This window comes from Heterodontus francisci, chromosome 3 (assembly GCF_036365525.1).
Source record: "Heterodontus francisci isolate sHetFra1 chromosome 3, sHetFra1.hap1, whole genome shotgun sequence".
In the NCBI taxonomy this organism is placed as follows: domain Eukaryota; kingdom Metazoa; phylum Chordata; class Chondrichthyes; order Heterodontiformes; family Heterodontidae; genus Heterodontus; species Heterodontus francisci.
In genome coordinates, this window is record NC_090373.1 from 100,988,849 (window position 1) to 101,010,985 (window position 22,137).

Here is a 22,137-nt window from a genome sequence, read left to right on the forward strand (position 1 = left end):
AGGAGATCCCTCACCTCCAACAATAAGTGCAAGGAGGTCCCTCATCTCCGACAATAAGTGCAAGGAGATCCCTCACGTCCAACAATCTGTGCAAGGAGATCCCTCACGTCCAACAATCTGTGCAAGGAGCTCCCTCACCTCCAATAATAAGTGCAAGGAGGTCCCTCATCTCCGACAATAAGTGCGGCGAGCTCCCTCACCTCCAACAATATGTGCAAGGAGGTCCCTCATCTCCGACAATAAGTGCAAGGAGCTCCCTCACCTCCAATAATAAGTGCAAGGAGGTCCCTCATCTCCGACAATAAGTGCATGGCGATCACTCACCTCCAACACTAAGTGCAAGGAAATCCCTCACCTCCAACAATAAGTTCTAGGAGCTCCCTCACCTCCAACAATATGTGCAAGGAAATCCCTCACCTCCAACAATAAGTGCAAGGAAATCCCTCACCTCCAACACTAAGTGCAAGGCACTCCCTCACCTCCAACAATAAGTGCAAGGAGCTCCCTCACCTCCAACAATATGTGCAAGGAAATCCCTCACCTCCAACACTAAGTGCAAGGCACTCCCTCACCTCCAACACTATGTGCGAGATGCTCCCTCGCCTCCAACAATAAGCGCGAGGAGCTCCTGGATTCATGGATTTCTTTGTCACTATGATCAAGGCCATCTGATCAGCTGCCTTTTCCATGTCCCTCTTTTCCATTCGCCCACCTCACCTAAACGTTCCCCCTGGACTAGCCCTTAACTTGCATCTTTCTTCAATTGCTCTCCTATTTCCCCTTATGCCCTGTTGGAGCTCATCTTGACCATGAGATCCACCTCCTGTTCCCTTGATTTTATTCCCACTACACTGCTGATCATCAAACTTCCCCTCCTGGTCCCCATATTAGCTGATATAATAAATATAATAAATGCAAGCAATTAGGAAGGCTAATGGTATGTTAGCCTTTATCGCAAGATAATTACAAGGAGTAATGAAGTCTTGCTTCAATTGTATAGAACCTTGGTTAGACGGCACTTGGAGTACTATGTGCAGGTTGGTCCCCTTACCTTAGGAAGGATATTATTGTCATGGAGGGAGCACTACGAAGGTTCACCAGACTTGTTCCTGGGATGGTGGGAAGGTCCTATGAAGAGAGATTGGGGAAACTGGGCCTGTATTCTCTGGAGTTTCGAAGAATGAGAGGTGATCTCATTGAAGCCTACAAAATATTTAAAGGGATAGACAGGGTAGATGCGGCTAAGATATTTCCCCTCGTTGGGGAGTCTCGAACCAGGGGACACAATTTCAAAATCTGGGGGAAGCCACTTAGGACAGGAGTGAGGAGAAATTTCTTTACTCAGAGGTTTGTGAATCTTTGGAATTCTCTACCCCAGAAGGCTGTGGAAGCTCAGTCATTGAGTATATTTAAAGCAGAGATTGACAGATTTCCAAATACAAATGACATAATTGAATATAAGGATAGTGTAGGAAAAAGGCATTGAAGTACATGATCAGCCATGATCAGATTGAATGGTGGGGCAGGCTCGATGGGCTGAATGGCCTATTCCTGCTCCTATATTCCTATGTCCTCTGTCTTCAGGTGTTGTCCCTCTCTCCTTTAAATCTGTCGTTATCACCACTCTCCTCAAAAATCCAACCCTTGGCCCCACTGTCCTTGCAAACTATTGCTCCATCTCAAACCTCCTTTTCCTCACCAAAATGTGCTGTCGCCTTTTAAATCTATTCCCATCTTTCCCGAAACTGCATGTTTGAATCCCTTCAATGAGGTTTCCATCCCTGCCACAGTACTGAAACTGCTCTTATCAAAGTTGCAAATGCTATCCTATGTAACTGTGATGATGGTAAACTTTCTCTCCTCATCCTTCTCGACCTGACTGCAGCCTTTGACACAGGTGACCACACCATCCTCCTCCAATGTCTCTCCACTGTCACCCAGCTGGGTGGGACTGCTCTGACCTGGTTCTTAGCTAGCCAATCGTAGCCAGAGAATCATCAGCAATGGCTTCTCTTCCTACTCGGGCACCATTACTGCTGGTGACCCCCAAGGATCTATCCTTGGCCCCCTCCTATTCCTCATCTACATGCTGCCCCTCAGCAACATCATCCATTCATGCCTTTGTTGCATCTAGACTTGACTATTCCAATGCATTCCTGGCTGGTCTCCCACATTCTACTCTCCGTAAACTTGAGATCACCCAAACATCATCCAAAAGCATGGCGTTAGTTTTCACATGTATCCTGACGATACTCACCTCTACCTCACCACTTCTCTCGACTGCTCCACTGTTGCTAAATTATCAGACTGTTTATCCGACATCCAGTACCGGATGAGCAGAAATATCCTCCAATTAAATATTGGGAAGACTGAAGCCATCATTTTTAGTCCCCACTCCAAACTACCAACTCGATCCCTCTCCCTGGCAATGGTCTGAGATTAAGCCAGTCTGTTCATAACCTTGTTCATAACATTTGACCCCAAGATGAGTTTGTGACCTCATATTCATGTGGTCCCGAAGACTGCCTATTTCCACCTTTGTAGCATCATGTGACTTTGCCGCTGTCTCAGCTCATCAACTGCTGAAATCCTCATTCATGCCTTTGTTGCATCTAGACTTGACTATTCCAATACATTCCTGGCTGGTCTCCCACATTCTACTCTCCGTAAACTTGAGGTCACCCAAACTCTGCTTTCCATGTCTTAACTCACACCAAGTCCCATTCACCTTTCACCCCTGTACTTACTGACCTACACTGGCTTCCAGTCAAGTAACATCTTGATTTTAAAATTCTCATCCTTGTTTTCAAATTCCTCGATGCCCTCGCCCCTTCCTATCTCTGTAATCTCCTGAAGCCCCACAAACCTCCAAGATATCTGCACTCTTCTAATTCTGGCCTCTTGTGCATCCCTGATTTTAATCACTCCACCATTGGTGGCTGTACCTTCAGTCGCCTAGATCCTAAGCTCTGAAACACCCTCCCTACATCTCTCAGCCTCGCTTTCCTCCTTTAAGACACTCCTTAAAATCTATCTCTTTGACCAAGCTTCTAGCCTAATATCTCCTTTTGTGACTTAATGTCATACTGTGTTTTATCATGCTCCTGTAAAGCGCCTTGGGATGATTTATTCCATTAAAGGTGCCATGATAAATACAAGTTGTTATTGTAAGGTTGAACTTTCTAAATTCCTCCCTTCCGACAGGTTTCCCTCTTGACAACCTCCATTTTGTTTTTTTCGACCTTTTTTCATTTGAAATTACTTTCATTTTTTGTATCTTAAGTTACTCTCATGGGCAAGTTCTAACGTCCCATATCTACAAGATGATCTTAGCCTTGAGATGTAGGTATCTTTTGCTAACATGCCTAGGATAACAGAACAAGTTCTATTTGTTATATACTGAACTTATACTGTGCCTTAAGAGGATCCATCTTGGAAAATACAGCATCACATCTTCAAATTTTGTTTCAGGCTTAAAACCATTAAGCAAATTTATTTAACAAAAGATGAACAAGTAAATAAGTAACAGTGATGTAATAGTTATATATTTACAGTAGATATCCTTCTATGCAACATCTTGAGAAGACAAACTAATAAAAATATAGCAAATCTAAGAAGCTAATATTTTGTAAATCATTTTGAAGTAAAATAGTCCAGCTGATTTTAGTTTGCTGTGTTAATCGAGAGGCCGGCCAGCGGGCCTGGTGACCGTGTCATCAACTTGATCGCAGTCGTGGGAAGCTTGAACTATCTCGGTGATGGGGCCTCGCCTGCACACACTGACATGCTGCAAGCACTGAATGGACTCTCCAAAGCAACTCACCGGCCGGTTTTTCCAATTGGAGCACCCACCTCACCACAGAAGGTGGGATTACCTCATTTAGTTTATATGAGAACTGAAACCTGGGATTATCCTGGTCAATGCTCCCAAACACAATACAATGTATATACACATAGAACGACCAAAATAATTAAGCAAGCAACTTATATGAATGAGTTTCTTTTAAGTTGCCAGAGTAGAAATATCATTCTGTTCAGTATATCATAGAATCATAGAAATTTACAGGAAGAAAGGAGGCTAGTAGGCCCAACGCTGACATGTAGCCAGCCAGCCCAATCCCATTTTCTGGCTCTTGGTCTGTAGCCTTGCTTAGCAATAACCTGCTCAGTGACGCTCAGTTTCGGTTCCGCCAGGGCCACTCAGCTCCTGACCTCATTACAGCCTTGGTTCAAACATGGACAAAAGAGCTGAACTCAAGAGGTGAGGTGAGAGTGACTGCCCTTGACATCAAGGCAGCATTTGACCGAGTATGGCATCAAGAAGCCCTAGCAAAACTGAGGTCAATGGGAATCAGGGGGAAAACCGTCCGCTGGCTGGAGTCATACCTAGCACAAAGGAAGATGGTTGTGGTTGTTGGAGGTCAATCATCTGAGCTCCAGGACATCACTGAAGGAGGTCCTCAGGGTTGTGTCCTAGGCCCAACCATCTTCAGCTGCTTCATCGATTACCTTCCTTCAATCATAAGGTCAGAAGTGGGGATGTTCGCTGATGATTGCACAATGTGCAGCACCATTCGTGACTCCTCAGATACTGAAGCAGTCTGTGTAGAAATGCAGCAAGACCAGCACAATATCCAAGGTTGTGCTGATAAGTGGCAAGTAACATTCGTGCCACACAAGTGCCAGGCAATGACCATCTCCAACAAGAGAGAATCTAACCATCTCCCCTTGACATTCAATGGCATTATATTCGCTGAATCCCTCACTATCAACATCCGAGGGGCTACCATTGACCAGAAACTGAACTGGAGTAGCCATATAAATACCGTGGCTACAAGAGCAGATCAGAGGCTAGGAATCCTGAGGCGAGTAACTCACCTCCTGACTCCCCAAAGCCAGTCCACCATCTACAAGGCACAAGTCAGGAGTGTGATGGAATACTCTCCACTTGCCTGAATGGGTGCAGCTCCAACAACACTCAAGAAGCTCGACACCATCCAGGACAAAACAGCCTGCTTGATTGGCACCCCATCCACAAACATTCACTCCCTCCACCACCGAAGCACAGTGGCAGCAGTGTGTACCATCTACAAGATGCACTGCAGGAATGCACCAAGAATCTTTAGACAGCACCTTCCAAACCCACGACCTATACCAACTAGAAGGACAAGGGCAGCAAATACATGGGAACACCACCACCTGCAAGTTCCCCTCCAAGTCACACACCATCCTGACTTGGAACTATATCGCCATTCCTTCACTGTCGCTGGGTCAAAATCCTGGAACTCCCTTCCTAACAGCACTGTGGGTATACCTACCCCAAATGGACTGCAGCGGCTCAGGATTCCAAGCCTCTGACCTGCTCTTGTAGCCACGGTATTTATATGGCTACTCCAGTTCAGTTTCTGGTCAATGGTAACCCCGAGGATGTTGATAGTGGGAGGATTCAGCGATCGTAATGCCATTGAATGTCAAGGGGAGGTAATTAGATTCTCTCTTGTTGGAGATGGTCATCACCTGGCACTTGTGTGGCTCGAATGTTACTTGTCACTTATCAACCCAAGCCTGGATATTGTCCAGGTCTTGCTGCATTTCTATACGGACTGCTTCAGTATCTGAGGAGTTGCAAATGGTGCAAAACATTGTGCAATCATCAGCAAACATCCCCACCTCTGACCGTATGATTGAAGAAAGGTCATCGTTGAAGCAGCTGAAGATAGTTGGGCCTTGGACACTACCCTGAGGAACTCCCACAGTGATGTGAGGATGTGGAATCTGTACGGGTAGAGCTGAGAAACACTAAGGGGCAAAAAACATTCATGGAGGGGTTGCATATAGACCCCCACACTGTAATGGTGATGTTGGGAATGGCATTAAACATGAAATTAGAGATGCATGCGATAAAGGAACATCTGTAATTATGGGTGACTTTCATCTGCATATAGATTGGGCAAATCAAATTAGTCAAAATACCGTAGAGGAGGAATTCATGGAGTGAATACGGGATGGTTTTCTGGACCAAACTTTGAGGAACCAACTAGAGAACAGGCCATCCTAGACTGGGTATTGTGTAATGAGAGAGGAATAATTGAGAATATAGTTGTTCGAGATCCCTTGGGGATGAGCGACCATAATATGATAGAATTCTTCATCAAGATGGAGAGTGATGTAGTTGATTCTGAGACTAGGGTCCTGAATCTTAATAAAGGAAACTACGAAGGTATGAGGCGCGAGTTGGCTATGATGGATTGGGAAACGTTACTTAAAGGAGGATGGTGATTAGGCAATGGCAAACATTCAAAGAGCACATGGATGAACTGCAACAAATGTTTATTCCTGTCTGGCGCAAAAGTAAAACGGGAAAGGTAGCCAAACCATAGCTTACAAGGGCAATTAGAGATAGCATTAGATCCAAGGAAGAGGCATACAAATTCACCAGAAAAAGCAACAGACCTGAGGATTGGGTGCAGTTTAGAATTCAGCAAAGGAGGACCAAGGGATTGATTAAGAAGGAGGAAATAGAGTACGAGAGTAAGCATGCGGGGAACAAAAAGTTTCTATAGGTATGTGAAGAGAAAAAGATTGGTGAAGACAAATGTAGGTCCCTTACAGTCAGAAACAGGGGAATTTATTATGGGGAACAAAGACGTAGCTGACCAACTAAATGCATACTTTGGTTCTGTCTTCACAAATGAGGACACAAATATCACACCAGAAATATTGGGGAACACAGGGTTTAGTGAGAGAGAGGAACTGAAGGAAATCAGTATTAGTAGAGAAATGGTGTTGGGGAAATTGATGGGATTGAAGGCCGATAAATCCCCAGGGCCTGATGGTATGCATCCCAGAGTACATAAGGAAGTGGCCCTAGAAATAGTGGATGCATTGGTGGCCATCTTCCAAGATTCTGTAGACTCTGGAACAGTTCCTACAGATTGGAGGGTAGCTAATTGTGGGCGGCACAGTGGCACAGTGGTTAGCACCGCAGCCTCACAGCTCCAGTGACCCGGGTTCAATTCCGGGTACTGCCTGTGTGGAGTTTGCAAGTTCTCCCTGTGTCTGCATGGGTTTCCTCCGGGTGCTCCGGTTTCCTACCACATACCAAAGACTTGCAGGTTGATAGGTAAATTGGCCATTAGCAATTGCCCCTAGTACAGGTAGGTGGTAGGGAAATATAGGGACAGGTGGGGATGTGGTAGGAATATGGAATTAGTGTAAATGGGTGGTTGATGGTCGGCACAGACTCGGTGGGCCGAAGGGCCTGTTTCAGTGCTGTATCTCTAAACTAAACTAAAACTAAACTAATGTAACCCCACTATTTAAAAAAGGGAGCTAGAGAGAAAACAGGGAATTTAGACCAGTCAGCCTGACGTCGGTTGTGGGGAAAATTCCAGAGTCCATTATCAAAGATTTTATAGCAGAGCACTTAGAGAATAGTGGTAGAATTGAACAGAATCAGCATGAATTTACAAATGGGAAACCATGCTTGACAAATCTATGAGAATTCTTCGAGGATGTAACTAATAAGAGTTGAGGGGGAGCCGGTGGATGTGGTTTATTTGGATTTTCAGAAGGCTTTTGACAAAGTCCCACATAAGAGATTAGCGTGTAAAATTAAAGCACATGGGATTGGGAGTATTGTATTGCGATGGATAGTAAATTGGTTGGCAGACAGGAAACAAAGAGTACGAATAAACAGGTCTTTTTCCGAATGGCAGGCAGTGATTGGTGGGGTACTGCAGGGATCGGTGCTAGGACCCCAGCTATCCACAATATATATTAATGATTTAGATGAAGGAACTAAATGTAATATCTCCAAATTCGCAAATGACACAAAACTGGGTGGGAGGGTGAGTTGTGAGGAGGTTGCAGAGAGGCTTCAGGGTGATTTGGGCAAGTTGAGTGAGTGGGCTAATGCATGGCAGATGCAGTATAATGTGGATAAATGTGAGGTTATCCACTTTGGTAGCAGAAACAGGAAGGCAGATTATTATCTGAATGGCTATAAACTGAGAGACGGGAATATGCAGTGAGACCTGGGTGTTCTCGTACACCAGTCGCTGAAGGTAAGCATGCAGGTGCAAAAGGTGGTAAAAAAGGGAAATGGTATGTCAGCCTTCATAGCGAGAGGATTCGAGTACAGGAGCAGGGATGTCTTGCTGCAATTATACAGGGCCTTGGTGAGGCCACACCTGGAATATTGTGTGCAGTTTTGGTTTCCTTATCTGAGGAAGGATGTTCTTGCTATCGAGGGAGTGCAGTGAAGGTTTACCAGACTGATTCCTGGGATGGCAGGTCTGACGCATGAGGAGAGATTGAGTCGGTTAGGATTACATTCGCTGGAGTTCAGAAGAGTGAGGGGGGATTTCTTCACCCAGAGAGTGGTGAGCCTGTGGAATTCACTACCACAGAAAGCAGTTGAGGCCAAAACATTGTATGTTTTCGAGAAGGAGTTAGATATAGCTCTTGGTGTGAAAGGGATCAAAGGATATTGGGGGAAAGCAGGAACAGGTTACTGAGTTGGATGATCAGCCATGATCATAATGAATGGCGGAGCAGGCACGAAGGGCCAAATGGCCTATTCTTGCTCCTATTTTCTATGTTTCTATGTCCTGGAGCTCAGATGATTGACCTCCAACAACCACAACCATCTTCCTTTGCGCTAGGTATGACTCCAACCAGCGGAAAGTTTTCCCCCTGATTCCCATTGACTCCAGTATTGCTAGGGCTCCTTGATGCCATACTCAGTCAAATGCTGCCTTCATGTCAAGGGCAGTCACTCTCACCTCTGCAGTTCAGCTCTTTTGTCCATGTTTGAACCAAGGCTGTAATGAGGTCAGGAGCTAAGTGACCCTGGCGGAACCCAAACTGAACATCACTGAACAGGTTTTTGCTAAGCAAGTGCCGCTTGATAGCCCTGTAGACGACACCTTCCATCACTTTACTGATGATTGAGAGTAGACTGATGGGGCGGTAATTGGCCAGGTTGGTCTTGTCCTGCTTTTTGTGTACAGGACATAACTGGGAAATTTTCCACATTGCCGGGTTGATGTCAGTGTTGTAGCTGTACTAGAACAGCTTAGCTAGGGGCACGGCTAGTTCTGAAGCACAGGTCTTCAGTACTATTGCCGGAATATTGTCAGGGCTCATAGCCTTTGCAATATCCAGTGCCTTCAGTCGTTTCTTGATATCACGCGGAGTGAATCGATTTAGCTGAAGACTGGCATCTGTGATGCTGGGGACTTCAGGAGGAAGCCAAGTTGGATCATCAACTCAGCACATCTGGCTGAAGATTGTTGCAAATGCTTCAGCCTTACCTTTTGCACTGATGTGCTGGGCTCCCCCATCATTGAGGATAGGGATATTTGTGGACCCACCTCCTCCAGTTAATTGTTTAATTGTCCACCACCATGATCGGATGTGGCAGGACTGCAGAGCTTAGATCTGATCTGTTGGTTATGGGATCGCTTAGCTCTGTCGATCGCATGCTGCTTCCGCAGTTTGGCACACAAGTAGTCCTTGGTTGTAGCCAACTGAGAACTTTTAGAGAACTTTTATTCCTGGTCTATCTTTGCCCTTTTCCAGAGCTATCCTAAATCTGACTGAATTATGATAACTTCTACCAAAGTGCTCCCCAACCGATACCCCTTCCACCTGCCCAACTTCATTCCCTAAAACTAAGTCCAGAACTGCACCCTCTCTTGTTGGGCTTGCTACATTCTGGCAAAAAAAGCATTTTAAGGATTATGCTCCCTCTGTGCCTTTTGCACTAATTCTATCCCAGTTAATAATAGGGTAGTTGAAATATTACAGCCCTATTTTTTTTTGCACTTCTCAGATTTGCCGACATATCAGCTCTTCTATCTCCCTCTGACTGTTTGGAGGTCTACAGTGCACTCTCATGTGATTGCCCATTTTTGGCCTTCAGTTCAACCCATATGGCCTCATTTGATGATCCTTCTACCACATCATCCCTCCTCAGCTATAATTGTATCTTTAATCAATATTGCAATCCCTCGCTCCTTTTTTTTAATCTCCATCCCTATCTTGTCTGAAAACCTTGTAACCAGGAATATTGAGCTGCATTCCTGCCCTTCTTTCAGCTATGTCTCAATAATAGCTATATTATCATACTCACATGTGTCAATCTGTGCTCTCAGATTATCTGCCTTATTCCTTAAACTTCTTGCATTGAAGTAAGGACATAGACAAGCTGGTGGAATGGGCGGACAGGTGGCAGATGAAGTTCAATGCAGACAAATGTGAAGTGATTCATTTTGGTTGGAAGAACATGAAGAGACAATATAGAATAAAGGTTACGTTTCTAAAGGAGGTGCAGGAGCAGAGGAACCTGAGTGTGCATGTGCATCAGTCATTGAACATGGCAGGACAGGTTTAGAGAGCAGTTGATAAAGCATACAGTATCCTGGCCTTTATTAATAGGGGTATTGAGTACAAGATCAAGGAGGTTATGTTGAACTTGTATAAGACACTAGTTTGGCATCAGTACAGAAAAGATTCACGAGAATGGTTCCATGGATGAGGAACTTCAGTTATGAAGATAGATTTGAGAAGTTCGGACTGTTTTCCTTGAAGAGAAAGCTGAGAAATAATTTGATAGAGGTATTCAAAATCATGAGGGGTCTGGACAGAGTAGATAGAGAGAAACTGTTCCCACTCATGCAAGGATTGAGAACGAGATGGCACAGATTTAAAGTATTTAGTAAGAGAAGCAGAAGTGACATGAGGAAAAACATTTTCACGCAGCAAGTGGTTCAGGTCTGGAATGCGCTGCCTGAGAATATGGTGGAGGCAGGTTCAATTGAAGCATTCAAAACGGAATTAGACAGTTATATGAAAAGGAAGAATGTGCAGGGTTACGGGGAGAAGGCAGGGGAATGGAACTGAGGGAATTGCTCTTTTGGAGAGCTGGTGCAGACACGAAGGACCGAATGGCCTCCTTCTGTGCTGTAACAATTCTGTGATTCTGTGAAGTATATGACATTTAGCACTGCCAAACTTCCTTGTTGTCTATTTTGTAGTCTTTGTTCTGTCTGCCTTCCAAACATGCTTGCTAATTTTCTTCCTTCCATTTTCAACTTTTCTTCTCCCCCTTCTGATTTTACTCTCAGGATCCCATCCCCTTGCCAAGCTACTTTAAACTCTCCCCAGCAGCACCAGCAAATTCCCCCCCCGGCTCCGACCTGTGAGGATATTGATCCTGGTCCTGTTGAGATGCAAACCACTTTGTACAGGTTCCACCTCCCCGAGGAGGTCCCAATGCCTCAGGAATCTAAAGCCCTCCCTCCTGTAGCATCTCTCCAGTTACATATTCATCAGCTCTATCTTCCTATTGCTGTACTCACTGGCACATGGTACCAGGAGTAATCCAGAAATTACTACCTTTAGGGTCCTGCTTTTCAATCTCTCCCCTAACTCCCTAAACTCTGCCTTGAGGACCTCATCCTTCTTTCTGCCTAAGCCATTGGTGCCGATATGGACCACGACCTCTGGCTGTTCACCCTCCTCTCTCAGAATGTCCTGCAGCCGCTCAGTGACATCCTCGGCCCTGGCACCAGGGAGGTAACATACCATCCTGGAATCATGTCTGCAGCCACAGAAGTGCCTGTCTGTTCCCCTCCATTCGAACCCCTATCATTATTGCGCTTCCACTCTTCATCCTCCCCTCTCTGTACAGCTGAGCCACCCATAGTGCCATGTACTTGGCTTTGCCTGCATTCGCAAGAGGAATCATCACCTTCTCCAGTATTCAAAACTGAACACCAGTTGGAGAGCAAGATGCATTCATGGGATCTTTGCTCTGCCTTCCTGATCCGCCTTGTCCTACTGGCGGTCACTCTCTGCCTGCACATCTTTAGACTGCAGGGTGACCACCTCCAGAAATTTACTATGCACGAAGCTCTTAGCCTCACGGATGTCCCTTAGTGACTCCAGCCGCCACTCAAGCTCCGAAACCCAGAGCTCAAGCTGCTCAATCTCGCGATATTTCCTGCAAATGTGGTTGTCTCGGCCACGAAAAGCACCCAGGATTTCCCACATGGCACAGGATGTGCACTTCATGGGGCTGAGGTGCCCTGGCATGCCTTTCATTTCCATAAAATTACCTGGAAACACTTACCAGTTACTCACCAGTCGGCTCCTTCCCTGGTTGGGACATCACTATAACTGTTTTGCAGATGATGCTTTTGCTGTCTGAGATTTCGCTGGAGGCTGTCTCCCCAACTTTAACTCCTCGGTTACTACGTTTAGTCTCCACCCAGGTCCATTGCTGCCACTGCTGCTGATGATTGTCTCTGTAATATAGATAAACACCTTCTTGCTCACCTAATTAATGCCTCCAGACATTCAGCTCTCAGGTCTCGCTGTCTCCCAATGCCTCACTTGGACCACTCCCAGGCTGGAATTTTACCTGTCCTGGCAGGTCTGTGGTCTGGGAGGCAGAAACAAGTGCCTAAGTTGCTCCAACTCCGTGCCCAGCTTCTGCCCCAATCGAGCGCAAACTGTCCAATTAGTGTCTCTGTGGCAAATTACTGTTTGAAAAAGGTGCATGCGGGTGGGAAGGGAAGCACTGGTGGGATCCGGAAGAAGGTGTTGAAAGCCATTTCAAAGAGCATTCAGCACCTTCAGTGGCTCTGAAAGGGCTGCTTTCATCACAGAGGTGGTGGGAGGAGGAAGAGCTGAACACTAGGCATATGCCTGGCTGAGGGGGAAAGGAGTTGTCATTTCAATTAAAGGAGCAAGCCTGTCAATTTCCAGAAATCTACCAGAGACCTTGGAGGACCAGAACCCACTTGTGGCAATGTCGGAGAGAGGCAACTGTATTGCCCCTCCAGGCGGCTGAGGCAAGGCGGGAGGTCATATTCCCAGCAGACAGAAGGAGGAGGCTTTCCCAGGTCACCAAGAAGGCATGGTTGGAGGTTGTGGAGGAGGTCAACCACGGGGTTATGAGGAGGAGATGACTCGCGTGCCGCAAGCGGGTCAACGACCTTCTCCTCTCTGGCAGGGTAAGGAGCATATCTCACTCATCGTTGCTTTGTACTTATATGGGAGGGCTACCAGGTGTTGTTGCTGCAAAGTCGAACCCATTCATCTGGAGTAAATGGCTGCAGCCCTGTCATGGGCCATATGCTGGGCACATCTGAGATGCACAATGGTCCAGAAGTGTGCCAACCGTATACTTCAATGGCATTGGTTCCAGATGCAGCAAGCAGCACAAGGGATGAGCAGGTGCTCCTTCAAGTCAAGTAACTGAACTGACTGTCATGTGTTTCCACAGCAGAAGAGGGCACAGAATGCCCAAGCGAGGGTACAGACTGGTGGCAATGTTGCCAATATTGCAATTCTCACTAGTGTGTAGGAGGAGGCATTGTTGCTTGCTGGGGAGGATGGAAGCCGCTCAGTTGCCGATAGTGAGGCCAGAGCACCTGGCCAGGAGAGTGAGTTCCCCAGAGTGTGGTCAGGGGAGGGATTGGGGTGAGCTGGTTCAAGCAATGAAGGTTGCTCGCAAGTTCAAACTCAACGACATGTGGCCACACTGCAGTCTTTGATATCCTTCAGTCCAAAGTGTCGCTCACACTTGATCATTCTGATTTCCCCTGCAGACAACGTCTCCGGGGCACATCCATCCACCTCTGAGGAGGAGAAGGGGTGCAGAGGGTACAGCATCACATCCTTTACCAGCACCACACACAAACCCAGATACAGTCACCTTGGTTGGGCTAGCTGCATCCTTAGATTCATGCTCACAACCTGGCGCCAGCACCGCACAAGTGCCAGACCAGATGCCAGAGGCAGTATCGGCCGAAGCCTCTGACACTCAGGGGACTGTGGGAGGCCAGGCCAGTGCTGAGCCCCAGGCTGACAATGAGCTTCTGATGACATCCATTCGGCGGGAATTGCTTCAGATGCAGCGTGAGGCGTGTGGCGATCTGGAGGAGTTACCAGAGACGATTCATGCTCTGGCTAGGACTTTAGAGGTTTCCCTCCAAGCCATGAGTAACGCACAGTCCCTGTCCTCTGTGCATCTGGCTTCCTCCATTGACAGTTTGGCAGCTGCAGTAGAGGGCCCACTCCAGCAGGCCCCAAAGCCTGCCGGAGACACGCAGAGACCTGCAAACCTTCACAGAGACAGTGAGCTCAATGCAGCAGTGCCTCAGCGAGCTGTCAACGAGGCTCCTGCAATATCCAACAGCTGCTCATCCCTCTAAGGTCAGCAGGGAGGCCCAATCAAGTCCCGTGAGGGCACAGGAGCAAGAGGAGCATGCGTCTGGGGGCTCCTCTCAGGGTGCTCCAGATGCGTACGGCGGATCCTGTCCCCTCTGCCAGTGACATCAGCCCATCAGAATCCCAGCGTGACAGAAGGTGGTCCTGAGACTGCTCAGGGTCACCTCAACATGCCGGGGCCCTCTCGGCCTTGGGCAGGCAGAGAATGCCCACCAAGGTCATCCCAAGCCATGGGGCATCCTGAACAGACACCTGCCTCTGCCGTGGCTGGTGGCGAGGGGTCGTCAATACGTGTGAGCACTCGCAAACGTTTTAAGAAATCACATTAACTGCACTGAGGGTCACTCGTGTGATTTTGAATTATTTATTTGCTGTTCAACTGTACACAAAACTTACTAAATTTCTCACTTGGCTTTTTTTATCTGTTTCAAGTCAATAATGATGTATAAGCGATCTTTTTCTTCCGCATGAGATTGGGACTTGGGGGAGATGCCACATTGGGCCATGGTGTGTTACAGGGAAAGGTGAACCATTGCAGCTGAGGTTAGTGCCTGTAGGTGGATGCTTTTGTGCTTCCAGCTGATGTGCATGCCTGAATTCAGATTGATATGTCAGTTGCTGGCATACTACATGGATCAAGAGCCTCCGATCAGGAGAAACGCCTGAGTATCAGAGCCTCCCAAGCCTCCCTTGCACTCAACACCTGCAAACCTCCAACTCTCTCCCCCCGACATTCAGGTGGCTGTGCCCCCTCCTGCTCCTCCTCCTCAACCCTTTCACTCTTCCCTAGGTAGGTTAAGCGCAACAGACGACAGCAATGCGAAATACCCTTGCTAGCGAGTACTGAAGGGCACCACCTGAGCGATCCAGGCATCTAAATCTCAACTTCAGAAGATCTATGGTCTGCTCTATGGTGACTCTGGTGGTCGCATGGCTCACATTGTACAATTCCCCTGCGTCATTCCGTGGGTTCCTTACAGGTGTCATCAGCCATGTCTTCAGCAGGTAGCCCCTGTCGCCAAGTATACATCCTTGCACTCACTCAGGGGGGTTGAAAAGCGCTGGCACCTGGGAGTTCCAGAGAATGAGTATATCATGACTGTTTCCTGGAAATTCGAGCACACACCTGCAATATACTTTTTTGGTGGTCACAGACAAGTTGCACATTCATTGAGTGAAACCTCTTTCAACTAATGAAGGCCCCTGACAGACCTACAGGTGCTCTAATGGCCACATGTGTACAGTCAATTACACTTTGGACCATAGGGAACCCAGCGATGGCACTGAAGCCTCTGGCTCTTTCGGTCTGACTGGCGGTGTCTGGAACTTGATGAACTGGTTGGCACGCCTGAATATGGCATTAGTTACCACCTTAATACAGTGCTGCGCTAATGACTGAGAGATTCCGCACATGTCTCCTGTGGAAGCCTGGAAGGAGCCTGATGCATAGAACTTCAGAGCGACTGTGACCTTTCATGCAACCGGCATTGGATGGCCACCCGCGCAGTTGGATGTGACCTCTGCTGCCAGCATCTCACACAGAGATGTGACAGTCTCTCTGGACAGGCACAGTCTTCTACGTCACTGGCACTCCGATATCTGCAGAAATCTCAACCGTGGGCGGTAGACCTTGCCTACTGAGTAGACTCATCTCCTCACAGGTGTTTGCTCCCAGTGCACTCTGTGGCCTTCTGCCCCTCCCCCATTACCAGGCTGCAGTTGGCCTGCTGATTTCCCTGGCCTCCTGTCCCGTCTTGTGCTGTTCTCTTCCTCGCTGGAGGAACCTCCTCCAGAGTGGACAATGCCCATGGCTGCAGTGTCCCAAAGATGTAATGAGGACAGATATTTGCTGCCTGCTGCAGGACAGGCACACACAAACCCCTCCCCTACACAGAATAAGTCATTGACGCTGTGGCCCTACCAGGAGTTTAACTCGCTCAGGTGAACACTGGAGAGCCAGCAATATCAGCCCTGATCTTTCAATTAACTCAGAAATCAAACAGAAAGAAATGAAAAATCCAGTACCTCCAACTCTTTCACAGGCACATTGGTTGCTGTTCTTTTAAAGTTGATGGGTTCCCAGCCCCCCCTTTGACCCATTTGCCAAATGTAAAATTTAACTGTGACAGAAAATGGCTGTCAATTGGCTTTTCAACTATTTCAACTGGCCCCTAATTGATGTAAATCGGGCAGCGAGTGTGCCTCCATCTCGCCTGCCGTCCAACCTGTGTAAGATGGGGATTGGACGTCATGACGTCAGGGACCTAACTCAACGTCATCGCCCGCCTTGGAGAACGCCCGATTTGAGCAGGTAAAATTCCAACCCTTGTTTTGCAAAAGACCAGAATGGCACCTCTTCCCTCACTCACCAAATTCCCCGAGTTAAGTCCTCTGTCAAAGCAGTACTCCATCGAGCTTGACTCCATGCTACTCACTAATCCTTACGTTTTATGAATATTCAACTCTGAATGATATGGCAGATAGACTATATACTTGTATCATGTTTAACTGAAGAAAACATTTGGATAAAGTAAACTGGGCATTTATGTTTTTCCCCTCTTAATTTACAACTTTAGCTATGGATAAACAGGATGTTACCTTGCAAATGCATGGCCCAGTGCATGGATCAACATTCAAGCTTCCATCAATACTACAGTTACATTGAACGCAATTAGGATAGCCAGTGAAACCAAATGCACATTTGTCACATTTATCTCCACCATAACCAGTCTTGCAGTGGCAGGACCCAGGAAGCAGACCTGGAATGATGAGAAGAACTTGATGTAGTAAAATGCCAAACACTCTGCATAGTTGCTAAGCAGAAATATGATATCTGTTTTTTAAGCACATTACCTTCTTCAATGTGTTTGATATCCTTAATACACTTATTATGCAAAGATCCAATTCGATTACACCAGCAAGGTAAACATGGATTTGGTTCATAAGGAGAAACCTGGAAAAAATGTGAAAGCACATTTACAAAAAAATGAAGTACACATTCGTTTTTCTATATTATGGAATATCATGATTTTTCCTTTGTATTAAGTGCATTATGATGCACTTCAGTAGATAAAATGAACTCTTCCTATTCTGTGAACAAGTGCTCAACAGTTCCAGCACTCATTAGCTGAAAAAAGGGTTTTGGAGCAAGTTTTATTTCCTTGTAATGGGCTGGAATTGGTAGCTGCCTCATTTTATTCTTGATCCTCTTGGATACAATGGAAGAGGTGACAGCCTGGCATCTCAGTAATTTTGTGGTGTTAATCAGTTGGGCAGAGGTGGGAAATGAGGCAGATACCTGTTCTGCCATATCGCCTTTGACTTTTATGCACCCTGTTTTCTGCTCTGAGGACAATTAAGAGACAGCCAGATTGTTTTGGGTCTGGAGTCACATAAAGGGTGATTTCCTTCTCGAAAGGTCATTAACGAACTAGGTGGGTTTTTACATCAATTTGATAATTTCATAGTCATCATTACGGATTACTAGCTTTCTATTCTAGGTTTATTTAATTAACTGAATTAAAATTCCTTAGCTGCATGGTGGGATTCGAACTCATGTCGCTGGATCATTAGTCCGGGCCTCTGGATTACTAGTCTAGTAGCATAACCAATATGCTACTCTACTCACAGTCTTTTTATGAATTATAAAATGAATGCCCAAGGTTGCTGGATATCACCTTGAAGGCATAAGTAAATTTAAAGGAACTATTATGTGCACTTAGAAGTTCTGTAAAACTTTATTACCTGTGTTATTTTTGTTCGAAGAACCATAGAGGGATGCTCGTATGCATGGCAGCTTTATGGCACCCATTTACTGATATCTGACACAGGAGTATCCAGACAAAAGTTCCCATGCTCTCAGCTGATGAAGCAGCAGTGCCTGCACAGTCTTCACTTCTCAAAGGACTGGATTTCCACCTCCAGTTCTTGATTCAAACCCCTCCAATGGGATAAGACTGTGCAGGGTCCATTGGACCCACACTAATGACCTGGTTACACAAATCCAGGTTCACATTCAACTTCAGGTGCTCTGTACCTAACTAGCACCTGGTGCAAGGGAGGGGTATGGAGAAAGAAGGAATGGAAATTTTGTGTCATGAACTTAAATGGGTAAACTTTGCATAGCCTCACATGGCTGCACATTGATTTCAAAGAACAAAAAAATTGTGAGTAGTGTGCCCATGATTTCCTGATATGCACTGAATGCATGCAAGCCCACTGGATTACACAAGGTCTTGTACATATTACTTTCACTTAAAGAATACAGAAAAGTTAAAATAAATAAATGTTATTTAACCAAATCACATATTTTTGTCAAGATATGAAACACATGAATGCATAAAATAAACATAATACTTATATTTTCTGAAACGTATAACTGACTGTTTAAATTCTAAATACGAAATTCTATTGCAATAAACAAACTATTTTTCCTCTCCATTACAATTCTTTTAATGTTACTAATTTCAATCTATACACACCATAATTTTTATAACTATATCCATATCTATCTATATATTTCATTACATAAAATGAAAGATGATCACAAATGGATGACCACATATCTATTTCCAAGTTGGTTTTGCACAGCATTTGTAGGTATTGCATTTTTGAATATATCGTTCTGGAACAAAAGCCTTTGTAATGCATTCTTAAACATTAACCATGTAGGAATTGTCAGACTTGAGGTAAAACAAATAAACAGAAAAACGTATTTCTTTACTGTACCCATTCTGGTCTGAAGTATTCATCAATGCAGGTCTCACAATTTATCCCAGTTGTATTGTTAGCACAGTCAATACATACACCACCACCAACGTACTCTCCTTTTATGTTTAAACTCTGGCTCCTGTTTGCTACATTCTGGTCATAGTAGCAATCTTTAGCTTTTCCATGGCAATTGCATTCTGTAATGATAAAGGTTGCTGTGATAAGACAAAATAATGCCACAAAATTCCACTTAAAATAGTTGTTCATTCAAGTGAGATGTTATTATTAAATATAATTTTGCTTCCTCCTTTTTGTAAGTTATTTTCTCTTAGATCATTAATTCCCTTTACAAAAAGCACTAACCACAGAAAGAGAGCAGAAAGACTACCTATTCGCTGGGCTTTGCTAGTTGTGCTATTGGTTCCGTCACTGGAATGTGCAAAAAGGTGTCATCGGGTAACTTATCTCCTGGTGCTCCTTCCCTCCATCTTGAGAACAATGTAACTTTGTTCAGCACAGGACTTTATTAAACTGAAACCCACTGCATAAGTAATTGTGAAAGAGAATCGCCGGGTCTTTTCATTGGAAGAAAATAAAAACCCAACAAAATATACATTTCGTTGCAAATATTACAATATAGATAAGATGAGGAAGACCTTTTGACCCATTTTAATTCATCCATCCAGAAGTCAAAATAGGATCCAACTGTTTCTTAAATGATTTTTAGCTTTTACCTCCTCTACTCAATCTAGAAATCTATTCAATGTGTTGGTCACCCTTTGTATAAAGATTTTCCTGATATCAGTTCTAAGTTTACCTTTTATGAGTTTGAAACCATGTCCCTTTGACCTACTCTCAAAATGTAATTTTTACAGGTATTCTGGATTTACTGCTTCCATTACCTTAACTAGCTGATATATTTCTATAAGATCAGTTCTCAAATATCTCCTTTTGAGGCTGAAAACCCTTTCATCTTACTTCAGCCTCATGGTTCACCCCTGCAGTGCCTCCAGCATTTGAATGTCTCTCTTGTGTCTTGCTTAGCAGAAATTGCTGTTATCACAGCTGTTTATAGCCTAAATTTTACTGTCAAATAACAGTGAGGGCTAATGGTGCTCAGTGTTCTTCATGTGTAAACTTTATGTGAGGAGCAGGTACAGGGTTAAATTCAAATATCCAAGAGTTGCTGCCGAGTTGTGCCGTTAGCTATACGATATGGCATCTCAATGTCTGCCTCACCGTTGAAATGCATTGAACAGTGTGACATTGCTACATTTGCTTGGTGGATATGAGTTAAGCTCGAGTGCAAGTACCCTTTTAATGACATGATAACTGTTAATTACTCCCAGTAAACCTTTCTTGCACTGAAAATTAACTATTAAATATGTGGAGTCTCATTGCTTCAGGTTTTATTTTTTATTCTTAAAATACTAATTTTGCTTTTTTAACTTTAAAAGTGTGCTTTTCCTTTCTGTCTCTTTTCTCTCTCTCTTAATCCAATCTTTCTTTCCCTCTCTCATTTATCTTCCTGTACCTTAAGTGACACTGCATTCACCGACTCTAATTTAATCATCCTTCTCTGTTGTTCCTCTGGTTATTTCTCACTCCTTCAATCTGATTGGTTGCTCTGTTCACTCAGATCCCAGGTGCCCTGTTTCCCTCACTGAGATGTTATCAGCTTGCAATTTCAGAAAATTATCATGCAAAAAAATTGAAAACCTAAATGAACCAGGACAAGTCTAGCTAATGGAAGACCTGTTCGATGCCCTGATCCAGCAAAAGCTGGGTCAAGATTTTTCCTTCTTTAATGTTCTCCACAATAGAACAACTACCATGTCACCTACATGTGGAATGATTTTTAATTTTCGTTTATCAATTGATACTTCTTTTAAATGAATACTGTGTGACAGCACTTTTAAAAGAGGTGGGGGTTAAATTTGCTCGCTATGCAAACTTGAGTCGATTCCTCAGGGACAGGCGGTGCCATGGCCCACTACCTGCACAACCCGCAGCACTGCCTGCCACTGGGGAATCAACATAAATCTTCGCCGAATGAATTTCTCCCCCAGTTGGTCTGTCGTTTTGGAATAATAATAAATTGTTGGCATGTGGCTTATCACCCTTTTGATAACTTGCTTTGATGTAGCATGTACAAGAAATACAGCTTAAGGCAGCAAAAACAATACTGTTAACAAACTATGCAGGAGGATTAATCAACATAAACTAACTTTGGCATTCATTTGGTATTCACCAAACCTCAGATCAAATGTTATATTTAACTGAATGTGATAGACTTTCCAGATGATAGATATCCATTTGCAGAATGATCCTTTTGTTTATTTACTTACGTTCACATAACTTGCTGCTGTAAAAGGTTCCAGCTTCCCATGGTTTCTGATGGAATCCAGGACAGCAACGATCACAACTTTCTCCACAGGTGTTGTGTTCACATTTGCAGCTAAATTTCTTCCAGATGAACAGAGCACATTAAAATGAAATAAACTAGATCTTTTTGTTAACTTAAATAGGAACAATTATGTCATGAACACCGCCAGTGCTTGCTGCTTTGTTATCCATTTCCTGCTAACATGATAAGAATGTATTAAGAAATAGGAGCAGGATTCGGCCATGCAGTCGCTTGAGCCTGCTCCACATGCAATAAGATCATGATTGATCTTCTGACTTCAAATCCACTTTCCCGCTCAATTCCCATAGTCCTTGATTTCCTTAGAGTCCAAAAATCTATCTATCTCAGCCTTGAAAAGACTCAAAAACTGAGCATACACAGCCCTCTGGAGTAGAGAATTTCAAAGAATCACAACCCTGAGTGCAGAAATTTCTCCTCATCTCACCCTCTTACCCTGAGACTATGCCCCCAGTCCTAAAATCTCCAGCTAGGGGGCACAACCTCTCAGTATCTACCCTGTGAAGCCCTCTCAGAATCTTGTATGTTTCAATGAGATCATCCCTCATTTTTCTAAACTCAAGAGAATATAGGCCCAATCTACTCAATGGCTCTTCATCGGACAACCCTCTCATCCCAGGAATCAAACTGATAAAAGATATACTTCCTCCTCCCTCCTCAAGCAACTTGTCATTCTCTCTATGACCTCTGCTCATTCTCTCTGTCATGCTGCAGGCCAAGGGAATTGAAACTACAGCATGAGTGGAAGCAAGTGGGCT

General features: G+C 44.8%; 1 protein-coding gene across 2 annotated transcripts in view; it reads right to left on the bottom strand.

Moving 5' to 3' along the window:
- lama2 (laminin, alpha 2) overlaps positions 1-22,137 on the bottom strand; it is a 527,518-nt gene that overhangs the window by 320,831 nt on the left and 184,550 nt on the right. For both annotated transcript variants that reach the window (XM_068025161.1, XM_068025160.1), the window contains exons 7-10: positions 21,303-21,420; positions 18,973-19,151; positions 17,098-17,197; positions 16,843-17,003 (exon numbers count right to left, since the gene is read on the bottom strand). In XM_068025161.1, the coding sequence (XP_067881262.1) occupies positions 16,843-17,003; positions 17,098-17,197; positions 18,973-19,151; positions 21,303-21,420 (558 nt within the window). The remainder of the gene's footprint in view (positions 1-16,842; positions 17,004-17,097; positions 17,198-18,972; positions 19,152-21,302; positions 21,421-22,137) is intronic.